This window comes from Oncorhynchus mykiss, chromosome 5, assembly GCF_057628025.1.
Source record: "Oncorhynchus mykiss isolate SJ-2025 chromosome 5, ASM5762802v1, whole genome shotgun sequence".
Classification (NCBI taxonomy): domain Eukaryota; kingdom Metazoa; phylum Chordata; class Actinopteri; order Salmoniformes; family Salmonidae; genus Oncorhynchus; species Oncorhynchus mykiss.
The window spans coordinates 46681801-46709415 of record NC_143026.1 but is presented as its reverse complement, the minus strand read 5'-3'; the positions used below and the strand labels follow the sequence as shown (position 1 = coordinate 46709415).

The 27615-nt window shown below is 41.9% G+C and overlaps 1 protein-coding gene across 4 annotated transcripts in view; it reads right to left on the bottom strand.

Annotated features, from left to right (window-relative positions):
* LOC110523956 (guanine nucleotide exchange factor subunit RIC1) overlaps positions 1-27615 on the bottom strand; it is a 64558-nt gene that overhangs the window by 26189 nt on the left and 10754 nt on the right. For all 4 annotated transcript variants that reach the window (XM_036977687.2, XM_090235038.1, XM_036977685.2 and 1 more), the window contains exon 2: positions 10870-10977. In XM_036977687.2, the coding sequence (XP_036833582.2) occupies positions 10870-10884 (15 nt within the window). In that variant the 5' untranslated portion in view covers positions 10885-10977. The remainder of the gene's footprint in view (positions 1-10869; positions 10978-27615) is intronic.

Here is a 27615-nt window from a genome sequence, read left to right as displayed (position 1 = left end):
CCGACCTCACTAATGCTCGTGGCTGAATGGAAGCAAGTCCCCGCAGCAATGTTCCAACATCTAGCGGAAAGCCTTCCCAGAAGAGTGAAGGCTGTTATAGCAGCAAAGGGGGGACCAACTATATATGAATGATATGTTCGACGAGCAGATGTCCACATATTTTTGGACATGCAAAGTAAGACGGGACATATTTTTGGAAGAGCAGTCAGTGTGTCTGAACTTTGAGAGTTCACCCTGCGACTCTGTGCTAATGAGGGAAGAATACATGCTGCCTTAGTGAGTGACAGCTGAGTGAGTGACAGCAAGGCCTGGATGGGAGCAGAATCAAGCCTGCTAGTGATAGACTCACGCTTAACACTATTGCGCCAACTTGCTGGCACTAATATTTTTTTAACATTCCAACAACTTTGGCGGACACGTAACCAGCCCATTACAGTGCCTCTCGGCTTGGTTTGGCTCTGCTCTGTAGTGTTAAAATGGTATTATGTTAGTGGCAGTCGCTTCTACTCTGTCACTCTATAGCAGGGTTGGGGTCAATTCCATACACTGAAATTCCATGCTTTTCAATTAGGAACATGTGGAATTGGGTTTGCTTTCTGAATTGACTGGAATTTAAATGGAATTGACCCCAACCCTACAGAGCCTGTAGGCTCCTGCTGCATGATGACAAGCAGTCGAAATACAGATGCTAAAAACATGGCTGGGACGTGACTTCATGGACATTACGTAGGAATGATTTTGCATATGAAAAGGATGAAAACGATGACAGCGAGTGTGTGAAGCACCAAGCGAAACATCTCCTTGCCAAGTTGATCTGTCAGACTCCTCCACATGACGGTCGAAGAGGACCATTTTCTTTTTGAGAACATAGCAGGGCAGGGAAAAGGACTGTGTTGGAATAGAGCGGTGGTTAAATTAAATCTACACAGTTACTGGACCACCTTCAAGAAACATTCATGATGAGCTGAACCGCAGGGATGGATGTGGTTGCCTGGGTGACAGGACAGCAGAAACAAAAGGGCCCGACAGTCAGACTTACTCCAGCTACATGTAGGCTATCCTATCAGACTTTTTTACCGTTGAATATGTTGACAGTTGTAGAACATGGAGTTCTGAATGGTTCATTTTTATATCTCGGATTGAATATGTAAACTCTGCAACAAAAAAAGGGAAAAAAAAAAAAAAAAGAAACGGCCCTTTTTCAGGACCCGGTCTTTCAAAGATAATTAGTAAAACATCCAAATAACTTCACAGATCTTCATCGTAAAGGGTTTAAACACTGTTTCCCATGCTTGTTCATGAACAATTAATGAACATGCACCTGTGGAACGGTCGTTAAGTCACTAACAGTTTACAGACGGTTGGCAATTAAAGGTCACAGATATGAAAACTTAGGATACTAAAGATGCCTTTCTACCGACTCTGAAAAACACCAAAAGAAAGATGCCCAGGGTCCCTGCTCATCTGCGTGAACGTGCCTTAGGCATGCTGCAAGGAGACATGAGGACTGCAGATGTGGCCAGGGCAACAAATTGCAATGTCCGTACTGTGAGACGCCTAAGACAGCCCTACAGGGAGACAGGACGGACAGCTGATAGTCTTCGCAGTGGCAGACCACGTGTAACAACACTTGCACAGGATCGGCACATCCGAAGATCAAACCTGCGGGACAGGTGGCAACAACAACTGCCCGAGTTACACCAGGAACGCACAATCCCTTCATCAGTGTTCAGACTGTCCGCAATAGGCTGAGAGAGGCTGGACTGAGGGCTCGTAGGCCTGTTGTAGGCAGGTCCTCACCAGACATCACCGGCAACAACGTTGCTGGACCAGACAGGACTTGAAAAAAGGCGCTCTTCACTGACGAGTCGCGATTGTGTCTCACCAGGGGTGATGGTCGGAATCGCATTTATCGTCGAAGGAATGAGAGTTACACCGAGGCCTGTACTCTGGAGCGGGATCGATTTGGAGGTGGAGGAACCGTCATGGTCTGGGGCGGTGTGTCACAGCATCATCGGACTGAGCTTGTTGTCATTGCAGAAAATCTCAACGCTGTGCGTTACAGGGAAGACATCCTCCTCCCTCATGTGGTACCCTTCATACAGGCTCATCTTGACATGACCCTCCAGCATGACAATGCCACCAGCCATACTGCTTGTTCTGTGCGTGATTTCCTGCAAGACAGGAATGTCAGTGGTCTGCCATGGCCAGCGAAAAACCCGGATCTCAATCCCATTGAGCACGACTGGGACCTGTTGGATCTGAGGGTGAGGGCCGTTCCCCACCGGAAATGGGAACTTGCAGGTGCCTTGGTGGAAGAGTGGGGTAACATCTCACAGTAAGAACAGGCAAATCTGGTGCAGTCCATGAGGAGGAAATGCACTGCAGTACTTAATGCAGCTGGTGGCCACACCAGATACGGACTTACTTTTGATTTTGACCCCCCCCCCTTTGTTCAGGGACACATTATTCAATTTCTGTTAGTCACGTGTCTGTGGAACTTGTTCAGCTGGTCTCAGTTGTTGAATCGTGTTATGTGAATAAAAATATTTACACGTTAAGTTTGCTGAAAATAAATGCAGTTGACAATGAGAGGACGTTTCTTTTTTTGCTGAGTTTATCAGTCCTACAGGAGAGGAGATGTTTTCTCTTCCATCTATTAAAAACTCGAGAGAGAGAGAGAGAGAGAGAGAGAGAGAGAGAGAGAGTAGTTGCCATAGAAAACAATTTACATTTCATTACCTACATTTGAGTAAGTCACAATACACTCCAACTTACACATGCACACTCAAACCTTTAACTGTGACTCCTCGTCAGACAAATATTCTGCACACAGAAAAGCAGGCCCAACATTTCCAGTTAGTTATTACTTAAGAAAAGCACTTCATCACATTCAAAAGGGGGAGTATATAAATATAGTGTGAATGCTCACAGCAGGCTCCTCAGTCTCATCAGATGGCCTAGTTATTACAATAACCATTTCCTCAAATTGAAAACGCAGTGCAGATATTTCAGGCCTATCTGAGCTAACCAGCCAGCACTGCAGCTGAGCTGAGACATGGTGGACTGTGTGAAACTAAACCGACTGCACAGACTCAATCTAACTATGCAAAAAACCAAATTTATCTATAAAAAATAAAAATAAACTTACTGTGGAAAATACTTTTAAATTGTTTTTTAACATATGTTTGACTTTGTTGCATTTACACATTTCATGATAACACACAACTGATTGTTGGCTCCTTGTAAGAACGTTCAATGTGTTCATTCATTTAACTTTCAGTCTTACTGCTTGTTGGGAGCCAAAACGAGCTCTCGTAATAAACTCGTCTATCAAAAGAGCTTGAGCATGTTATAAACAGGAATAGTACTCGTGTCTCAAATACACAGATACAAACATGGACAGCAGCACCTGTGAGGATCCTAATCTTGAGCATCAAAAGGTCCCCCTTCAAACACTTAACATCTTTCACAATAGCAGCTAGCCTCTAAACAACTACCTTGGAAATGCATGTTAGACATAGATAATTCTACAAAGACAACGATGGTATTTCGGCAGCAACAGTTAAAAAGGTGCAATATGGAGAAACTGCTCCGCCTCCACCATTTCCTGGTTGCTAAAATTCAAATAGTTTGCGTAATTTCAGTTTGTGACAAGTGTAGAGAATCACTAACATCTAAACCTCTGAAATACAGTATATTTTCCCCTCAAAAATATTGTATTTTCAACTGGTGTACAAAACCAAAAGTAAAAGACGTAAAAACATAACTCAAAAATGGGAAGCATAGAAATAGCGCACATATAACATAACTACCGCTTCTTAGACCTGCTTTCGAATGAGAATGATCTATAAACATCTATTTCTATGGGAAATTGGTCGGGTCGTCAAGTAAGTTATATTGCAGCTTGCAACTAGCCTACCTCAAAGAATATATCTGGATCTGGCAAAACGGCCTTGCTTTCTGTTTTGTTATTTTATCAAGCTGACCGGCTACATTGTTGAGAAAACAGAACTGAAAGGCCATGCAACATCTAGCCTTCTTGGTGTTGTGACTCAGCCGAGGGCACGATGCTGTGGGCTAAAAAGGTGCCGTCTGCCATTGCTAAGTGGGTACAGGATCCTCAATAAAGCGTAAAGGGGGAGTGTTGTTCTTCCTCCTACTGGGTAGATAACAGTGTGTGTGTTTGTGTGTTTGTGTGATGCATGTGTCAAATCAAAATCACATTTTGGCACATTTCGTAAACACCAGGTGTACACCAACAGTGAAATCTTCTGAAACTGCTTGGTGCTTAGAGGTCCTGGATGGCAGCGAGCTCGATGTGTGTGCTGTGAGGAAGGCCACCATCTCACAGAGACCTGCAGCTAACAGCCTTTCTTTTTTTGAGCATACCAAACATTACGAACACCTTCCTAATATTGCATTTCCCCCCTCCCCAAAGATAGTGACAGCAGACTAATTAGTACATCACTTAACAGTAACATATTTATTACAGATCACAGCAGAACTCTGGAATCGGAATGTTGTCAATTCTCATCTCTGTAGTCTATTCTCTAATGTTGATTAGAAACTGTGTGGTTCGAGTCCTGCATGCAAATTTGGCTGACAGCCGTGGTATATCAGACCATATTCCCTGGGTATAACAAAACATGTATTTGTACTGCTCTAATTACATTGGTACACAGTTTACAATAGCAATAAGGCACCTTGGGGGTCGTGGCATATTGCCAGTATACCACGGCTAAGGGCTGTATCCGGGCACTCCGCTTTGCGTCGTGCATAAGAACTAGAGGTCGACCGATTAATCGGCATGGCTGATTTCAAGTTTTCATAACAAATCGGTAATCTGCATTTATGGCTGATTACATTGCACTCCACGAGGAGACGGCGTGGCAGGCTAACCACCAGTTACGCGAGTGCAGCAAGGAGCCAAGGTAAGTTGCTAGCTAGCATTAAACTTATCTTATAAAAAAAACAATCTTAACATAATCACTAGTTAACTACACATGGTTGATGATATTACTATTTTATCTAGCTTGTCCTGCGTTGCATATAATCGATGCGGTGCCTGTTAACTTCTTGGTGACAGGGGGCAGTATTTCCATATCCGGATGAAATGCATGCCCACATTCAACTGCCTGCTACTCATCCCCAGAAGATAAGATATGCATATTATTAGTGGCTTTGGATAGAAAACACTCTGAAGTTTCGAAAACTGTTTGAATCATGTCTGTGAGTATAACAGAACTAAGTAAGACCAAGGTTCCTAGTCCGGTGTATTTGTCGATATGGCCAGACAAGCAGGGGTTTACAGTGCTTTCAGAAAGTATTAATACCCCTCGACTTATTCAGCCTGAATTGAAAATGGATTAAATAGGTTTGCGTTCTCACACATCCATCTATACACAATACCCCATATTGACAATGAAAACATGTTTTTAGACATGTCAGTACATTTATTGAAAATGAAATACAGAAAATCTCATTTTACATAAGTATTGACACCCGAGTCGATACTTTCTAGAAGCACCTTTGGCGGCAATTACAGCAGTGAGTCTTTCTGGGTAAGTCTAAGCGCTTTGCACACCTGGATTCTACAATATTTGCCCATTATTCTTTAAAAAAATGCTCAAGTCTGGCCATAGATTTTCAAGCCAATTTAAGTCAAAGCCAACTAGTCCATTTAGGAACATTTAATGTCTTGGTAAGCAACTCTGGTGTAGATTTGGCCTTGTGCTTTAAGCATATCCATAACATGATGCAGCCACCGCCATGCTTAAAAATATGAAGAGTAGTACTCAGTGATGTGTTGTTTTGGATTTGCCCCAAACATTACTCTTTGAACAAAAAGTTAATTTCTTTGCCACATTTTGCAGTATTAGTTTTTTCCCCCTGTAGAGACTTACTTCTTTTCACTCTGTCACTCAATTAGGTTAGTAGTGTGGCATATCTACCATGTTTTATTGATCCATCCTCAATTTTCTCCCGTCACAGCCACGGAAATCCTTAACTGTTTTAAAAAGTTACCCTTGGCCTCGTGGTGAAATCCCTGAGTGGTTTCCTTCCTCTACGGGAACTGAGTTAGGAAGGACGCCTGTATCTTTGTAGTGACTGGGCGTATTGATACACCACCCAAAGTGTAATTAATAACTTCACCATGCTCAAACAGATAATGTCCACTTCTTTTTTTCTTCTTATCTACCAATAAGTCCCCTTCTTTGCGAGGCATCGGAAAACCTCCTTGTGGTTGAATCTGTGTTTAAAATTCACTGCTCGACTGAGGGACCTTACAAATAATTGTATGTGTGGGGGTACAGAGACGAGGTAGTTGTAGGAAGAAGAAAAACATTCAGACTATTACTACACGGAGTGAGTCCATACAACTTACGTGACTTTTTAAGCACATTTTTACTCATTCACTTAAAGGCTTGTCATAACAAAGGGGTTGAATATTTATTGTCAAGACATGTCAGCTTTTCATTTTTTATTAAATTTGTAAAAAACAATATCTAAAAACATAATTCCACTGGATGTTATGGGGTATTGTGCATAGGCCAGCGACAATGTTTAATTGAATCCATTTTAAATTCAGGTTGTAAGACAAAATATAGAAAAAGTCAAGGGGTGAGAATATTTTCTGAAGGCACTGAAAGTATAGGCCTACCTCGGAGACTGACTAGGGAAGGTGGATCTGGGTGAGGGTGGGAAAGTCTGGGGCGGGGGGGAAGAGTTGGAGAGTAGGGAAGAAGGGTGGGAGAGAGAAGGCGTTGTGACCAGCCATCTCATGCTCTGTTGCGCCTGGAATGTAAATGGCACAGGGTTTTCAGACAAAACATCTAAAGTCAGCTGTTTTTAATCTTTCATGTTACAGATAAAATAATACATTTCAAAAAATGTACTTGAAAGCTCAGCCAGAAGCCAGACAGCTCGGTCTTCACTCTCAATACAGCTTGAAGGTAAAAGTAGACGTTTGCACACAATTAGGATATAGGATATAGTGACTGCATTGTTCGAGTCAGCTTCTTTCGTGTGCTGAATTAATTCATACAAGAGACGGTCGAAAAACAAATTGAGTCTTCGAGTTCACTCATATTGGCCTAGTTACTCTAGATAAGACAGTGTGTGGAAACAACAAGAGAGCCGATTTGAAAACAATTGGCCTGTATTCTTTCTGCAAGAGGACTTTTTCAGCTTGAGAAACACACCTCTTTGGATGTTTTCATCCTGAACTTTACCTCAGGGTTGGGGGAGGGGGTATAAGATTTGCAAGGTCACGACCACGAGAAAAAGAAATGAGCGGTCAAGAAAGCAGAAACGCGCAGAGGAAAATCAAGGGATCATCAAATATCTCCACTGTATTAAGGCAAGTAATCGACAAGGACTAAAGAGAAAACTTGAGCATGAAGACTTTACTTCAGTTCAGCAGACGTTTGTTCTCTGGAGGAGTCCGAACCTTTTCACTGAAAGTTCAGAGTGAAATTTTAGGTAGCTAAAGGCTGCATTAAAATCTATTTTATGATGTGATCTGTGTATTTAGATAACCTTTGGCTTGGAGTCCTCATGCCTCACTGGTCTCAAAGCTTCGGTCATCACGCCTTACTCACTTGACTCAAACAAAGGTTCAGCGATGGTCTGTTTGTCCCAAAACAATGTCCAACCTTGAAGACAAGATATTATGAAAGCATCTGTAACAGAGTGTGATTCATGGTCATGGACTCGCAATAGACAGGAGAGTCAGGTGAAACCAACGCCAAGCCAACCCAAGGAAACGTTTTCCCATCCAAACTGAAACGGAATGTTCAGTCGGAGCGTATAAATATTTTCACTACGAGGAAGGTGGAGGCTTTTAGGAGAGAGCCTCTAACTAACATGTCCTCCTGGCCAGGACTGTCCGTTTCAACTTCCACAAGAGCCAAATCCCTCATGGATGAACGCTAGGAATGTGCAAAAACCATCAGGCCCAACGAGCCAAACACAACAGAGGGAGCAGATGCAGAGGTTAAAAATAGAAACAGAGGGGGACTGGGTCAGTTACCTAAAAGCTTCATAGCTTCACACACTCCTGTCTTGTAACCCCCAGCCCATGACCAGAGGGTCAAGTGGAGACTTGAGTATAGTGCCTGTATGCTGTCATACACACTCCTGTCTCCAAGAATGCAGCCCTGTAGCTCAGCACCGGAGTTTAGGTGGGGACTTGAGTCTAGTTGCGTGGCGAGTTCTTTCACTTACTCAATGCAAGGCCAAAAGTCACTACAGTCAGAAATCAAACGTCAGAAGGAATTCAACCACATCATCCATCTTTCATTTCTGCCTGAATTGAAACCATCTGTCTGAGGCAATTATGTTAAGAGTGGAAGTTAGTTCTGGCTAGACCGTCTTGGTGTAATTAAGCTCCAGTCAGTAACACACACATTTGCGTTCACACCGGAGATTTAGTTGATTAGCTGCAGTTAGGATACTGGGTAACTAATATTCCATCACATAAAAACACCTCAATAACTGACCATGTGGTAGTCGTCGTCTCAGAGCAGGGGTAAGTAAACAAGATAGGGCTTTTAGCAAGCAGACAGGTTGTCTCCTAAATGGCACCCTATTCCCTACATAGTGCACTACTTTTGACCAGAGCCCAGGCTCAGGTGAAAAGTAGTGCACGCTATAGAAAATAGGGTGCCATTTGGGATGCAACGGCAGACTGCTCTTGGCCTTGCCCCTGCTCATTCCACCCAACCCCCTCCCTGGCAGGTTTGTTGTGACTGCGTGTGACATGTACCAACGCAGGTCCCCCCACGCCGTCCTGAAATGTACGCTCCACTTGTGAAACTCCAGACGCCCGTTGCCTTGGCGACAGCCCGAACGGAAACTCAGAGCTCCAGTTTCTTTCTTAAAGCCGCTGTGCTGATCAACAGATCGACCAGGGTCAGCAGGTGTCACTGGCATACAAAACAACGGCAGTCACAGTCCGGGTCTCTGGACTATGTCCTAGACTGAGTGAACACAACATAAAAAATAAAAAGGTTCTCACATTGGTATTAGAACCAATGTACAAAGTCTTTATCCTTACGCAACACATCTTTGAAATGTTTCATAGGAAACACAACGACATTCCATTCTGTTGAGGTCATTCATTCAGCGACCGTGTCTAGGCCTACCTACTACAAAATCAATAATGCAGCGGTACTGGAACTAGAACCTGAGCAACAATGGAAACAAAGGGACAGAATAAACCACCGCGGTGAGCAGCACACCTAGAACTGCACCAGGAGTGTTCTGCACTATGACCGGTTTCCCTCAACCACCAAGATGGGAGTTTTCAGCAGTAGAACTAAAAGTAAAGTGGTAAGAAGTTCAGCTGACTAAATTAAAAAGAACCAAATTCTTGTTCAGGCCGATGATTACAAACTTAGTTTTGAAAGACTTTAATGGAGGTCAGAAAATGTAATATGCATATACGAAGAACAAAATACATATAAACATAACATTAGTAATTAGGCAATTTTTACTTTGGGTAATTTTGGCCAAGAAGGTATCAACTGTCTAGGGCTGTCCCAACAACAAAAAAATCTTGGTCGACCGAGAGTTGTCCCTGTTCTATCGACCAATGGTCACACTGTTACTTATTTTCGCCTTAAAATCTTGATACAATTACAAAACCATGTTTGGCCAATAAATTTAAAATATTCACAGTAATCCATCCTAAAATCAAACAAATATGCAAACATGCCTCAGGGACAAAAAAGTACCAAAACAAAAAGTAGCCTTTTCTATTCCACCAATAAGCTTTGCGCTCATCCTGGCAGCGTCGAGCGAGACAAGATTAGACTTAACCACATTAAAAATACCTTTATGAGTAATGGCCCAATAGGCCTTGTGACCCTTGACTGCAGTACCTTCCTCTGTGTCTGCCAGTGCCCTCGTCTGAACCGGGCACATACAAATACATGCCCCTGTAGGAAGGTCAGCTTGACAGGCCAGAGCCAATAGGAAGAACAGAATGACTTGAACTGGGCTCCCATTGGCACCGGGCGAGCCACTTTGTTCACTATTCTGCTCTGTTAGAACTGCCAAATAAATCCAGAGCTTCAGTCATCATAATGATATGAAAGAAACACATTAGGGGACAGAGTCGGAGAGATAAGGTTTACATAAAAACAGCTGGAATCCTATCCAACACATTCTTCCTGTGTGTGTGTGTGTGTGTGTGTCCACAGCCTCTCAGAATAGCTGCTGTGTCTGGATCCTTTAATCCCCACCTACTATAGCTACTAGCTAATAAGGCACACAAGCTGTTAGTTGCGCCTGCAGGCAGAAAGTCAGAGCCTGGCCAGGCAATAACACTGTTGCGACTTGCACCCTCTCTGAGCAATAGGCAATGATTGTTATCGCCACTGACGCTCTAGTAGACAGCTCTGTTCAGACAGGCAGTCTCGAGGCTAGGGAGATGGGCTCCCCATGGGCTTCACAAGCAGGACTGACTGAAGGTCGGAGCCTCACTTTCTCAGTTTGATCCTTTCTACTGCTGTACTGGCTCAGATATTTTCTTTTTCACATGATCGTTTCCAGCACGGTTACAGCAACTGTGGCGAACACGTAAAGCACAGCTCATCTCAGTCGTGTGAAAAGGTTCTAAGTGGACTTGGAGCGGTGGAGCTGAAATTCCCCCTGGAATTTCACTGCAGGGGAAGTGAGCGGGCGTTTTGGTCCAAGGGATGTGAACACACTAATGACCCAACTGAACCCAATGAACCCTTCGTTGGGGGCCGAACCACACACACACACACAACACAAATGACGGGGGCCCGCAAAAGGGACGTGTGAGTAAGAAAGAGGGGAGGAGACTATTACTAAGATGAGAGAAGTTGCATTACTCACCGCCACTGCTATCATGGAATCGTCCGGCTTCCATTCGGCCTGCTGATAGAAGCCAAACTGGGCTGCTGCCTTCACTGACTCTATGTAGCTCACTATCAGAACACTGGGCTGAAAAAGACAGAGAAAGACGTGAGTGAGACTGTTTGTGAGATTATCCTAGGATACTTTAGAATTTTCCCTGTATAAAAAGTCTACAGCTGTAGTGTTTCAAAGTATTAACAGTAGTCAGTGTCCCATGAAGCAGGCTCTGAAGAATGCAGGCAACATGAAATCCGGAAACCAGCACAAAATAGTACAACCGAACAACCCCTGAAATATCACACCATGTTGCATACATCACAAGTAACATTAGCCTGGGCAGCTGCTAGTGGGCTTTATGGGTCTCCACTATAGTCTGGGCTTGACGTGGCCAGCCAGTAATACACTGCTGTCTAGGGCTGTCCCAACAACAAAAAAATCTTGGGTCGACCGAGAGTTGTCCCTGTTCTATCGACCAATGGTCACACTGTTAAATTTGTTTAAAAAATGACAGCTAGTGCCTGTGTGACTGGCGCACATTCTTGCTCTCCTCCCTACTTCATGATAAAGGCACCACAGCACAGAAAGTGTTTCTTACTTGTTTGACTGAGAAGTTCTCCTCCCAAAATCCCTAATTTGCTTAGGAAAAAAAACATTCCCTATTCCCTCAAACCCTTGTTCTCCTTACCTGAAAAACATGAAAGCGTCATATGCATGTGACCAATAGTATATCATAATCACATCAATAAATTGGTTATAACAAACTATGAACACAGTAACACGTGACAGCAAAAAGGATGTGGAGGACGTGAAAAAGCAACTTAAAAAAACCACACAAAAAAACAGGAGGGAAAGGGGAAGTCAGATCTGTGGAAGACAGACTTAGTTGTGGAAGCTACTGAAGGTCAAGATAAAAAGGAAGTTCTTGGAGCAAGCGTTACATGAGAATTGTGTGTTGCTGTTAGATTGCAATATTATTACTTTTTCTGACCATTTAGAACAGTGTGCACCCTAAATAAGTCTCCCAGAGTCTGTTCAAAGAAAAAAAACAAGATTATATAAAGCCTTTATTACAGCAGACTAAAAAAGTTGCATGCATTCGTGAATTGTGGTTTATTTATTGTTTAGGCTAATTGAAAGCTCTTGTTATTTCATTTTAAAACTTAAATGCTTGATTTCAAAGCATGAATGCCTCTTATGCTGTGTGATGGCATGAACGAATAATTGATACAGTAGCCTATAATAAATAAATAAATAAATAGAAATATGGGCCTAAGTAAGTTACAGCATTAAGACTAAACAGGATGCGCATTTAGGCCTACAGCTCAATGGGTTATACAAGGCTACTACTACTAATAATGATCATAATAATAATTGTAATAACAATAAGGAGATCTGCGTGCATATTATGTGTGACAAACAGGTGCTGTTAGATTACAATAAAAATGCTCTGCCTGTTTGGAACACTAAAATTCTAAGTAATACTAGTCTGCTCAAAAAGCCTTTAATACAGCATAGCAAAGATTAAAAACAACCAAACCTGTGTAATTGCTTTCTCTGACATTTGGCCATTGCATGAGGCTTGGTGCTCACAGAATCATTAGGCTATTAAACAAACACTTAAACAGGCAACAGAAGCAGGATCTGTCTTATTTCTGTTGATATACGTATGATTTAAAAAGCCAGTTACATTTAACAATTAGGCTATTGAATATAGACCTAATTAAGTTGGGGTTTCCTGTCCTCAATATTTGTGGACAATTAGGCTAAGACAATGGCCGTTTCCTCGTCTCTGCTGCTGCTGCCTCCTTCTCAATCCCACTATGCTGATTAACTTTGCTATTATGGACATAGCAACATAGGGAGACGCACTGAAGATCTAGTTTCAGAGCTGTGGACGGCGACCGTATCCAACGCGGGAGAAAGAACATTCGTTATAAAATATATTTATTAGTGTTGCACCATAATTTTTTTACATAATATAACCATATGCAATATTGTACTTTCTTTATGAAACAACATTTTACCCTGGCTGAATGTGGGGATGCATACCATGCCTCTCAAGGCAGAACTTAACGAGATCTGACACTAGCTCAAGATGCTTAGTAAAGTTTCTTTAAAGGGATACGCCAATGTAGCCCTTTATCTACTTCCCCAGAGCAATATTAACTCATGGATACTATATACACACACACACACACACACCTGTGTGTAGTTTGAAGGAAGATGCTAACTGAGTTGCAATTGAGAACTACCACTAGCGCAATGACTGGAAGTCTGTCAGTTAGCAATGATTTGTGAAAACCTCCAACCTCATTCAACCTGAATGCAGAGACAGCTCATTTGACTATTGGGAAGGGCAATTCCACAGAAATGGAATTATGTACATCCACAATTTTCCTGCCTCATGATGGCATCTATTTTGTGAAGCGCACCAGTCCCTCCTGCAGGAAAAGCACCCCCACAACATGATGCTGCCACCCCCGAGTTTCACAGTTGGGATGGGTGTTCTTCAGCTTGCAAGCCTCCAAACATTATGATGGTCATTATGGCCAAACAGTTCTATTTTTGTTTCATCAGTCCAGAGGAGATTTCTTCAAAAAGTATGATCTTTGTCCCCATGTGCAGTTGCAAACCGTAGTCTGGCTTTTTATGTCGGTTTTGGAGCAGTGGCTTCTTCCTTGCTGAGCAGCCTTTCAGGTTATGTCGATATAGGACTCGTTTTACTGTGGATATAAATACTTTTGTACCCGTTTCCACCAGCATCTTCACAAGGTCCTTTGCTGTTGTTCTGGGATTGATGTGCACTTTTCTCACCAAAGTACGTTCATCTCTAGAACACAGAACATGTCTCCTTCCGAGCGGTATGGCGGCTGCGTGGTCCCATGCCGTTTCTACTTGCGTACTATTGTTTGTACAGATGAACGTGGTACCTTCAGGCATTTGGAAATTGCTCCCAAGGATGAACCAGACTTGTGGAGGTCTACAATTTATTGGGGGTGATTTCCTTTGATTTTCCCATGATGTCAAGCAACGAGGCACTGAGTTTGAAGGTACACCTCCAATTGACTCAAATTATGTCAATTAGCCTATCAAAAGCTTCTAAAGCCATGACATTTTCCAAGCTGTGTAAAAAGGCACAGTCAAATTAGTGTATGTAAACTTCTGACCCATTGGAATTGTGATAGTGAATTATAAGTAAAATAATCTGTCTGTAAACAATTGTTGGAAAACTGACTTGTGTCATGCACAAAGTAGATGTTCTGACTTGCCAAAACTATAGTTTGTTAACAAGAAATTTGTGGAGTGGTTGAAAAAAAAAAGAGTTAATGACTCCAACCTAAGTGTATGTAAACTTCCAACTTCAACTATAAAATGTTTGTGACTCATATTGATGCCACATAGGCAAAGGTATTAATTAATTTTTAGGGGCAGTTGTTCTTTAAATATCTGTTCTGAATTAAGATTCAAAAGAGGTCTGGTTTGACATCGGTTTTGCACATCTGCGTTAAAATAGACATCGGCCGATACCGATGTTGGCATGTTTAGCTATTATCAGCCGATTCCGATATGTTCACCGATATATCGTGCATCCCTAATTTAAACAACCTTTTTTTTAAATCAAAAAAAGCATTTTCCCCATTAATGCCTTCTAGAACATGTGAACCTTCATGTGCCTTAATAACAAATTTGTATTCCATCAGTAAATACGAATCAAATTGTTAAATTACGAGCCTAGTTGGTTTAGCCACGGAAAAAGGCGGGAAACCTTCCTGCTAACAATGATTGGCTGAGATAATGGATGGGCTGGACATGCCGAGATATGAGTTCAGATGCCCGGTGGAAGGAGAATATGATAGCTAAGGAGATGGAGAAAATTCAGGTGTTTGATTGCAAATGCAGAGGGTGTCGAAAAGAGAACACCTGTCTCCGGATTACATCTTCAAACTAAGGTCAACCATGACATCCGTGACAGAAGGCGAAGCGCACATCCATGTATACAGGTGGAGTCTACCTAGCTACATTCAGTTACTATACCATTCTAATTTTGTCAGAAAGTCGTTTTCATTGCAAGTTAAAGCATAGTGTTAGCGAGCAAGCCTAACGTTGGCTGACTCGCTAGCTATTGTTACATGCATGATCTGTGCAGTAATATTATCCATATCTCAGAGCCACTTGCATTGCTAGTTATAGTCTAATGTTAGCTAGCTAGCTAACATTGAACCTACTTGGTTAGTTAGTTACCTGTAGATCCATGCAGGGTAGTAACGTCATGAGTTGGGATTATGGTTAATTATTTAGCTAGATATATATATATTTTTTTACACACACACACACACACACACACACACACATATATATATATATATATATATATATATATATATATATATATATATATAAATAATGCTTACAAGTTCTGTATCCTGGTCATGTGACAAATCAACTTTTATTTTATTTGATAAGAGTGTGTGTTTACCAGAGACGGTAATGTGAAGAATACCCTATCGCCCTCTGTGTGTCACAAGTACTCTTCGGCCCAACAGGAGACTATTCATCAGCACCACACTGCACCATGTAATCCCATTCTCACACAATCAGCTGCCTCTGCCAACACCAGTGTTTCCATAAAAGGGACCAGATGTTCAATTCTACAAGCTTCAGAGCAGAAAAGAGACAAGACTATCCTTACTAGGGCTGTCCCAGACAAAAACAAATATTGGTTGACCAAGAGAAGTCTTTTCTTTCGATCAATTGACTGTTTCAAAAACATACAAAAAAAATAAAAAGGTCCCTTTTTCAGGACACGGACTTTCAAAGATAATTAATAAAAATCCAAATAACTTCACAGATATTCACTGTAAAGGGTTTAAACCCAGTTTCCCATGCTTGTTCAATGAACCATAAACAATTAATGAACATGCACCTGTGGAACGGTCGTTAAGACACTAACAGTTTACAGACGGTAGGCAATTAAGGTCACAGTTAGGAAAACTTAGGACACTAAAAGAGGCCTTTCTACTGACTCTGGAAAAACACCAAAAGAAAGATGCCCAGGGTTCCTGCTCATCTGCAAGAACATGCCTTAAGCATGCTGCAAGGAGGCATGAGGACTGCAGATGCAGCCAGGGCAATACATTGCCTTAGACAGAGCTACAGGACGGACAGCTGATCGTCCTCGCAGTGGCAGACCACGAGTAACACCTGCACAGGATCGGCACATCCGATCATAACACCTGCGGGACCTGTTGGATCGGAGGGTGAGGGCTAGGGCCATTCCACCCCAGAAATGTCCAGGAACTTGCAGGTGCCTTGGTGGAAGAGTGGGGTAACATCTCACAACAAGAACAGGCAAATCTGGTGCAGTCTATGAGGAGGAGATGCACTGCAGTACTTAATGAAGCTGGTGGCCACAACAGATACTGACTGTTACTTTTGACCCCCCTTTGTTCAGGGACACATTATTAAATTTCTGTTAGTCACATGTCTGTGGAACTTGTTCAGTTTGTCTCAGTTGTTGAATTTTGTTAAGTTCATACAAATATCTACACATGTTAAGTTTGCTGAAAATAAACATTTGTCAGTGAGGACCTTTCTTTATACGACACACCCAATGTGTTTGAATAAAAATCAACTACATGTACTAAAAACTTGTCTGATGCTCAAACATGCTGTTTGGTTAAATAATTAAGACACACAAATGACTCAAGAGGGAGCCACAGATCAAGAAAGCCTAACCAGAACATCTTCCTCCAGCTGCTGCTGGCCTTCGCAGATTCTGCCTATGCTCCTGAAGTTGCCGGTAATAGGCTACACCAGCGGTCGGCAACCTTTTGCATGTGGAGTGCCAATTTATCTTACCATTTCTACCAATCTGCGTGCCAGTTATGATTTTCATATGCACATTTTCGTGTAACAGGCTGACTACACCGCTCGCGCTTGCAAAATAAATGTAGAAATCTATATTATTCAATTATTGAGCGCCAACGAGCGTCTGCGTTGCCAAGGACTAAATAGAAGTCAGTTCTATTTGTGACGCAGATCGCGCTGCAAGTCCTGCCTCTCCCATCTCCTCAATGGTTTATAGAAGCAGATACCCACGTGCCATCTCCTCATTGGTTATACCCACGTGGGTGACTGAAAAACAAACGAGGTCGGTGGCGGTAATGCACCTAATATATGAAAGTTGCCAATCGCAATATAAAGTCAAGAGAAGAAAAAGCCTGGAAGGAGGAGAGAAGACTAGAAATGATTCGGTTGACCGTTTTATGTGTGGAATAATTGGCGTAGAGGACCCTGTGCATTTCAGGTAAAATAACAACTTAATGTTTATATCCCAGGACAAATTAGCTAGCAACAGAAAGCTAGCTAAATAGGACAAATTAGCTAGCAAGTGCAAGCTAGCTAGCTAAATACCCATCAATGTGTAATGCTTTTCAACCTGTCCCCAAATTAATATAATTGGTTCAGAGTTAGTTTTGATATTTTAACCTGCGTGTCGTGATAGCGTTTGGTGTGGGGGGACAAAATACACTTATGCACGATGGAGCACGCGTGCAACAGGTTTGGGTTCCATGTAACAGTTTCAATTATAATAGTATTTGTATCTCAAAAATCATTGTCAATATCTAAAATAAGTACAATATTGCCAACTATATAAAAATTGCCTACATAAAGCAAACAAACAAGAACATTGCATAGTTGATACTTGAAACGTATCAACTGGGTCAGCACGAAACTCGTGCTTGCAAACTTGCATAACTAATTCCCGCATCAGTGGCACAACCCTAGGCTATCTGTACAAGGGATAAGAAGTGGATCAGAGCAGTACATTTTTCCCTTTACTACAGAGATGTTATCGAAAGGCAGAGCTGGAAATATTTTTCTAATACTTTGAGGAACTATTATCATTCTCAATTGATTCTGAAAGCAGACTTAGTTACCTTGCTGTTTGAGGTGAAGAAAAACTTACTTTGAGAAGCTCCTCAGCTCATTAGTGCTGGTGAGATAAGACAAATCAGAAATACTAAAATCAGACATCCCCAAAAGGGAACATTTATAGGCCTAATTTGCACGCAGGCCAGGTAGACTAGTTCTACTTCTATGCGTAATCAGGTCAATGTTACTCAACATTGTCAGGAGCATTTCAAACAAAAGACGATGAGTTGAAATGACAAAACTGCCAGTTGTTCAGCACATGCCCGGAGCACACGTCCTGGTAATCGGTCTGGCCCTGCAGCCTTGTGTATGTTGACCTGTTTAAAGGTCTTACTCACGTCGGCTACGGAGAGCGTGATCACACAGTCGTCCGGAACAGCTGATGCTCGCATGCATACCTCGGTGTTGCTTGCCTCGAAGCGAGCATAGAAGTGATTTAGCTTGTCTGGTAGGCTCGTGTCACTGGGCAGCTCGCAGAGGTGCTTCTCTTTGTAGTCTAATAGATTGCAAGCTCTGCCACATCAACGAGCGTCAGAGCCGGTGTAGTACGATTCAATCTTAGCCCTGTATTGATGCGCTTTGCCTGTTTGATGGTTCGTCGCAGGGCATAGCAGGATTTCTTATAAGCTTCCGGGTTAGAGTCCCGCACCTTGAAAGTGTCAGCTCCACCCTTTAGCGCAGTGCGAATGTTGCCTGTAATCCATGGTTTCTGGTTGGGATATGTACGTAATAGTCAGTGTGGGGACGACGTCCTCGATGCACTAATTGATAAAGCCAGTGAATGATGTGGTGTACTCCTCAAAGCCATGTTACAGAACATGTTATAGTCTGTGATAGCAAAACAGTCCTGTAGTTTAGCATCTGCTTCATCTGACCACTTTTTTTAATAGACCGAGTCACTGGTGATTCCTGCTTTAATTTTTGCTTGTAAGCAGGAATCAAGAGGATAGAATTGTGGTCGGATTTACCAAATGGATGGCGAGGGAGAGCTTTGTACGACGCATCTCTGTGTGTGGAGTACGGGTGATCTAGAATTTTTTCCCCCTATGGTTGCACATTTAACATGTTGATATAAATTAGAACTGATTTAAGTTTCCCTGCATTACAGTCTCCGATCACTAGGAACGCCGACTCGGGGTGAGTGGTTTCCTGTTTGCTTATTTCCACATACAGCTGACTGAGTGTGGTCTTAGTGCCAGCATCTGTCTGTGGTGGTAAATAAACAGCCACAAAGTATAGCTGAAAACTCAAGGCAAGTAGTGTGGCCTGCAATTAATTTATTTTAGTAGTGTGGCCTGCTACTTCAGGCGAGCAAAATCCAGAGACTTCCTTAGATTTCGTGCACCAGCTGTTTACAAATATGCACAGACCACCACCCCTCGTCTTACTGGTGTGCTGGTCTATCTTGCTGGTGCAGCGTATATCCCACTAGCTGAATATCCATGTCATCATTGAGCCACGATTCCTTGAAACATAAGATTTTACAGTTGATGTCCCGTTGGTAGGATATTCGTGATCGTACCTCATCTAATTTATTGTCCAATGATTGCACGTTGGCGATTAATGCCGGTAACGGCAGCTTTCCCACTCGCCTTCTGCGGATCCTCACGAGGCATCCCGCTCTGAGTCCTCGGTACCTGCGTCTCTTCCTCATGCAAATAACTGATGTTGTCCTTGTCGGGTGTTCGGAGAATGTCCTGTGCATCCTGCTTGTTGAAGAAAAAAATCTTAAGTCTAATCCGAGGTGAGTGATCGCTGTCCTGATAACCAGAAGCTCTTTTTTTGCCGTAAGATACAGTTGCAGAAACATGACGTACCAAATAAGTTACAAATACAGCAAAAAAACTAACAGATAATAGCACAATTGGTTGGGCACCCGTAAAACTGCTGCCATTTCTTCCGGCGCCATTTTAGGCATGAAGTGGTTTAACTTCTTGGTGACTGGAGGGCAGCATTGAGTAGCTTGGATGAATAAGGTGTCCAGAGTAAACTGCCTGCTACTCAGCCATTAAAGCTAGAATATGTATATAATTAGTATATTTGGATAGAAAACACTGAAGTTTCTAAAACTGTTTGAATGATGTCTGTGAGTATAACAGAACTCATATGGCAGGCAAAAACCTGAGAAAAAAAATCCAACCAGGAAGTGGGAAATCTGGGGTTGGTCGTTTTTCAACTCATTCCCTATTGAAGATACAGTGGGATAATAGTCATGTTGCACTTCCTAAGGCTTCCACTAGATGTCAACAGTCTTTAGACATTTGTTTAAGGGTTCTACTGTAAAGGAGGGGCTCATAAGGGCTCTGAGTCAGGTGTCTGGCAGAGTGCCACGGGCTCGTGGTCACACGGTCATGAGAGAGTTAGCTCCCGTTCCATTGCTTTTCTACAGACAAAGGAATTGTCCGGTTGGAACATTATTAAAGATTTGTTAAAAACATCCTAAAAATTGGTTGAATACATCGTTTGACATATTTCTACGGACTAACGAAACTTTGACATTTCGTCTGCTCCTAGTCTGCTCCTTCATGACTTTGGATTGGTGTTAACAAAAGTAGCTATTTGGACATAAATAGACATTATCGAGCAACTCAAACATTTATGTGGAACTGGGATTCCTGGGAGGGCATTCTGATGATCAAAGGTAAGTGAATATTTATAATGCTATTTCTGACTAATTTTGACTACACAACATGGCGGATACTTCTGTGGCTGGTTTGGGCTCTGAGCGCCGTACTCAGATTATTGCATGGTGTGCTTTTTCCGTAAAGTTTTTTTGAAATCTGACACAGTGGTTGCATTGAGAAGCTTATCTAAAGTTCCATGTATAATAGTTGTATCTTTTATCAATGTTTATTATGAGTATTTCTGTGAATTGATGTGGCTCTCTGCAAAATCACTGCATGTTTTAGAACTACTGAACATAACACGCCAATGTAAAATGAGATTTTTGGATATAAATATGAACTTTATCGAACAAAACACATGTATTGTGTAACATGAAGTCCTATGAGTGTCATCTGATGAAGATCAAAGGTTAGTGATTCATTTCATCTATATTTCTGCTCCTCTCTTTGGCTGGAAAAATGGCTGTGTTTTTCTGACTTGGTGGTGACCTAACAATTGTTTGTGGTGCTTTCGCTGTAAAGCCTTTTTGAAATCAGACACTGTGGCTGGATTAATGAGAATTTTATCTTTAAAATGGTGTAAAATACTTGTATGCTTGAGGAATTTTAATCATGAGATTTTTGTTGTGCCACTGCACATTGGCTAACTGGGCTATCTGCATTGTGCCCCACCACCCACCAACCCCTCTTTTACACTACTGCTACTCTGTTCATCACATGCAGTCACTTTAACTATATCTACATGCACATACTACCTCAATCAGCCCGACTAACCAGTGCCTGTATGTAGCCGCTCTACCGTTATTTTTCACTGTTTTTATTTCTTTAAATACCTATTGTTCACCTAATAACTTTTTTGCACTGTTGTTTAGAGGCTGCAAGTAAGCATTTCACCGTAATACCTGTTGTATTCGGTGCACGTTTCAAATAAACTTTGATTTGACTCGGAAAGTATTCAGACTCCTTGACTTTTTGTTATGTTACAGCTTTATTCTATAATTGATTAAAACTTATTTTTTTTACCTCAATCTACACACAAAATCAAATAATGATGAAGCAAAACAGGTTTAGAAATGTTTGCAAAAGTATTACAAATAAAAAAACTGAAATATCACATTTACATAAGAATTCAGACCCTTTACTCAGTACTTTGTTGAAGCACCTTTGGCAGTGATTACAGCATTGAGTCATCTTGGGTATAACACTACAAGCTTGGCACACCTGTATTTGGGGAGTTCCTCCCATTCTTCTCTGCAGATCCTCTCAAGCTCTGTCAGGTTGGATTGGGAGTGTTGCACAGCTATATTCAGGTCTCTCCAGAGATGTTCGATCAGGTTCAAGTCCGGGCTCTGGCTGGGCCACTCAAGGACATTCAGAGACTTGTCCCGAAGATACTTCTGTGTTGTCTTGGCTGTGTGCTTAGGGTCATGGTCCTGTTAGAAGGTGAACCTTCGCCCCCGTCTGAGGGCCTGAGTGCTCTGGAGCAGGTTTTCATCAATGATCTCTGTACTTTGCGCCGTTCATCTTTGCCTCGATGTTGACTAGTCTCCCAGTCCCTGCTGCAGAAAAACCTCCCCACAGAAGGCTGCCACCGCTATTCTTCACCATAGGGATGGTACCAGGTTCTCCAGACGTGACGCATTCAGGCCAAAGAATTCAACTTTGAGAATCTTATTTATGTTTCTCACAATCTTTAGGTGCCTTTTGGCAAACTCCAAGTTGGCTTTCATGACTCTTTTACTGAGGGGCTTCCATCGGGCCCCTCTACCATAAATGCCTGATTGGTGGAATGCTGCAGAGATGGTTGTCCTTCTGGAAGGTTCTCCCAACTCCACATAGGAACTCTGGAGCTCTGTCAGAGTGACCATCTCCCTAACCAAGGCCCTTCTCCCCCGATTGCTCTGTTTGGCCGGGCGGCCAGCTCTAGGAAGAGTCTTGGTTGTTCCAAACATCTTCCATTTAAGAGATAGGGAGGCCACTGTGTTTTGGGGGTTCTTCAATGCTGCAGAAATATTTTGGTACCCTTCCCCAGATCTGTGGCTCGAAACAATCTACGGACAATTCCTTCAACCTCATGACTTAGTTTTTTTCTCTGACACGCACTGTCAACAATGGGAACTGATATAGACAGGTGTGTGCCTTTCCAAATCACGCCCAATCAATTGAATTTACCACAAGTGAACTCAAATCAAGTTGTAGAAACATCTGACAGATGATCAATGGAAACAGGATGCACCTGAGCTCAATTTCGAGTCTCATAGAAAAGGGTCTGAATACTTATTTACATAAATCAAACGTATTTATAAAGCCCTTCTTACATCAGCTGATGTCACAAAGTGCTGTACAGAAACCCAGCCTAAAACCCCAAACAGCAAGCAATGCAGGTGTAGAAGCACGGTGGCTAGGAAAAACTCCCTAGAAAGGCCAGAACCTAGAAAGAAACCTAGAGAGAAACCAGGCTATGAGGGGTGGCCAGTCCTCTTCTGGCTGTGCTGGGTGGAAATTATAACAGAACATGGCCAAGATGTTCAAATGTTTATAGATGACCAGCAGGGTCAAATAATAATAATCACACTGGTTAACGAGGGTGCATTAGTCAGCACCTCAGGAGTAAATGTCAGTTGGCTTTTCATAACCGATCATTCAGAGTATCTCTACCGCTCCTGCTGTCTCTAGAGAGTTGAAAACAGCAGGTCTGGGACAGGTAGTACGTCCGTTGAACAGGTCAGGTTTCCATAGCCGCAGGCAGAACAGTTGGAGCAGCAGCACAGCCAGGTGGACTGGGGACAGCAAGGAGTCATCGGGCCAGGTAGTCAATAATACATACATAAAGGTATTAGCTTATTTTAATACATCTGTAAACATTTCTAAAAAACGTTTTTTTCGCTTTGTCATAGATTGCTGAGGAATTGTTTTTATTTAATCCATTTTAGAATAAGGCTGGAATATAACAAAATGGGAAAAAGGTCAAGGGGAATGAATACATTCCGAAGGCACTGTATATCATGTTATCCCTTTGGAGCGCATGTCTAAGCGATTTAGAGTTGTTGAACGGGGATTACGAGCGTTTTGATTAACTGTAATATTATAATTGTTATTTTGGAGCATGCCTCTAAGTTCAGCAATCGAAACATCTAGGGCCTACTGTACATTGACTGATTGTGTTCAGTGAAAATGATACATGATTTACAAAACATTATCTGTAAGTAACTTGATGCCTATTGTGCCAAAGTAATTACTTGTAGAACGGGAGTGACGGGTTTATTCAAGCAGGCAAGTCATTTAAGAGCAAATTCTTATTTACAATGACAGCCTACCCCGGGCCAACCCTAACGACGCTAGGCAAATAGTGCGCCACCCTATCGGACTCCCAATCACGGCTGGTTGTGATACAGCCTGGAATCGAACCAAGGTCTGTAGTGACGCCTCTAGCACTGAGATGCAGTGCCTTAGACCGCTGCGTCAGTGTTTGACAAGTGTGTTGATAGAACGGCAATAATAGTTAAGCGACGAAAAATAGCACTTGCTGTAATTGTCTAAGAAAAGTGAAAGGAAACCGCAACTTAATTAGGTCTATAATCAATGGCCTAACTGTTAAATGTGCCTGGCTTTATAAATCATCCATATATACAGTACCAGTCAGAAGTTTGTGAATAATAGTGAAGACATCAAAACTGTGAAATCAAACATATGGAATCATGTAGTAAGCAACAAACAAAAAAAAGGTGTTAAATCAAAATAGATTTTAGAATCTTCTAAGTAGCCACCCTTTGCCTTGACAGCTTTGCACACTCTTGGCATTATCTCAACCATGAGTAATGCTTTTCCAACAGTCTTGAAGGAGTTCCCACATATGCTGAGCACTTGTTAGCTGCTTTTCCTTCACTCTGCAGTACAAATCATCCCAAATGGGTTGAGGTCAGGTGATTGTGGAGGCCAGATCATCTGATGCAGCACTCAATCACTCTCCTTGGTCAAATACTGCTTACACAACCTGGAGGTGTGTTTTGAGTCATTGTCCTGTTGAAAAACAAATAATAGCACTAAGCGCAAACCAGATGGAATATCGCTGCAGAATGCTGTGGTAGCCATGCTGGTTAAGTGCCTTGAACTCTAAATAAATCAGACAGTGTCACCAGCAAAGCACCCCCACGCTTCACGGTGGGAACCACATGCGGAGATAATCCGTTCACCTACTCCGCGTCACAAAGACACAGCAGTTGGAACCAAAAATCTCACGTTTGGACTCATCAGACCAAAGGACAGATTTCCACCAGTCTATTGCTCATGTTTCTTGGCCCAAGCACGTCTCTTCTTATTGGTGTCCTTTAGTAGTGGTTTATTTGCAGCAATTCAACCATGAAGGCCTGATTCATGCAGTCTCCTCTGAACAGTTGATGTTGAGATGAGTCTGTTACTTGAACTCTGTGAAGCATTTATTTGGGCTGCAATTTCTGAGGCTGGTATCGCTAATGAACTTATCCTCTGCAGCAGAGGTAACTCGGTCTTCCTTTCCTGTGGCAGTCCTCATGAGGTCACAAATGTGGCTGTAATATTTTCTATGCTGTAATAAAGGCTTTACACATGTTCTCTTTAAAACAGGCTCTCCGATATTATAATTTATTTAGTGTTGTTTACACTAACAAATTGTCTGATTTTTAATCCTTATTGTTATTATTACTGTTATGATCATCATAATAATAAGTAATGTCATTAGTAGGCTTAGCATAGCAGCCTTGTTTAACCACCATCTAGCCATAGGCCTAAAATTGCATCCTGTCTACTTACTTAGGCCTGTATTTCAATATTTATATAGGCTTTGTATCAATCAACAATTAGTTCATGTCATCACACAGCATACGAGTCATTCATGACTTGAAAATGCAATCAAGCATTTTATATTTAAAATAAGATAAATTGACCCTTGAATAAATAGCATAAATAATAAACTGCTCCATTTAGGCAATTGCATTCACAAATATATGCGACTATTTTTAGTGGTTGCTGTAATAAATGTTTATAATTTATTTAGTGTTGTTTACACAGGTCCAACCGAAAATATACTGTAACTGTATACCGTCAGAATATACTGTATACTGTCAGAAAATATACTGTGACCAAACAGCACCTGTTTGGTACACATAATATGCATGCAGCGCTTTAGCCTTACCTTCTTTATCTGAATGTCCAGTATTTTTCCACAACTAGTCAAATTTTAGTCAAGTTTATCACGTCCTCTGCTTCCATTTAGCTGTCACGCATTACGGTGTTAAGAGTTTGTAAGAACCAAATTATTGATGTAATTATGATATATGCTATAGGTCAGGCCCTATTGATCATGTGAATGAGATGCATACACATTTTTCCTAAACACATTAGGAATTTTGATAACAAAACTTTTCAGTCAGAAATAGCTGTGATTATGTTGCCGCTTCAGCAACACGGAATGCCAACGTGAATGCCAACTAGGTTGGACAGCCTGTCACACACAATTACTATAACAATAGCTAGGTTTCCCTCCAATTGGCGACAGATTTCCGTGCAAATATTCTAACATCTGCATAAAAACAATATGCGCATTTCCCCCACCAGATATGCGTTCCCATGAAATTGACTTGTTGCAGTTAAGTCTGTGCATATATATGTAGTGCACATAAAAATATATTTTGCAGTTAAACTCCCATGTACCAAAAAATAAAAATGATAAAAAAAGTTACATGGGTTTCAATCACATTTTCAACTCCATTGGTGGTTCTCTCACCACCAAAAATGTGTTATATAGCGAGCGTGCCCACAGATATCGGCAAGTACGCTCAAGCAAACAGCTCACAGATACAGTTCGGTTGTAGTCTACATACACGATGAGATTCATGGACAAAAGAGAGAGATTGTCAAACGGCAGCCATTCATAGATGATCGTGTCACCAGAATGAGACCCTCGATATTTATTGGAAAGGAGCATCAAGCTCATCACCTTGCACTTTCACCACCCTGTGAAGTTCATAACTTATTTAATCTGTACCCTAATAAACTGCATTCTTTTCCACCGAGTTGTAGAGGGAGGGTCTTACAACATGTCATCGTGTGACTCCAAGTTTACTTCGATATGGTTATTATATCAATATTTGCACATAAAAGCGTTTCCACAGACATTTCTCGCATAACTTTACCGACACAAAAAGATCAGCTTGCCTAGCGTTTTTTGTTTTGTCGTCATGTGGAAAGTTAACCGACACATTTTCTCTTTCCATCAGGCCATCAATTATATTTTTTTATCCAAGGTACTTCACTTGAATAAAAAGGGTCGATGGAATCCTGGTTACTGGCTGATATTCACTGAGTGAACAAAACATTAGGAACACCTTCCTGAAACTGAGTTTCTCTCATTTTTGTGCTCAGAACAGCCTCAATTCGTTGGGGTACAAGGTGTCGAAAACGTTCCACATGGATGCTGGCCCATGTTGACTCCAATGCCTTCCACAGTGGTGTCAAGTTGGCTGGATGTCCTTTGGGTGGTGGGTACCCACGGGAAACTGTTGAGCGTGAAAATCCCAGCAGCGTTACAGTTCAACCCACTCAAACCAGTGCGCCTGGCACCTACTACTACCACCACCACCACACCTCGTTCATAGGCACTTAAATATTTTCTCTTGACCATTCACCCTCAATGGCACACATGCACAATCCATATCTCAGTTGTCTCAAGACTTAAAAAAAAAAATCATTATCTAACCTGTCTCCTTCCCTTCATCTACACTGATTGTAGTGGATTTAACAAGTGACATCAATAAGGGATCATAGTTTTCACCTGGATTCACCTGGTCAGTCTGGCATGGAAAGTCTGACATGTTTTAGACTGTAGTTAGCCTATACTGTAACTGCCCCAGAGGGACTCTTAGCATGTGGGGGATGGGTAACAATGCACAAGGGTAACTCTAAACCAAACCTCCCCCACAACCCAATTCATTCAGTCAAGCGCAAACCCAGCTAGCCTAGCACTAATGCTAATTAGCTATAATAACCCCAAGGGCCTGACTTCAAACAGACATTTTCATACAGTAGCCATATTACAAAGGTCTCAGATAACCTTGCTGCAGTGAGGATTCCTATTCCCATCGGAGTCACACAGATAGGTCCTGAGAATAACATGACGGAAGAGGATATT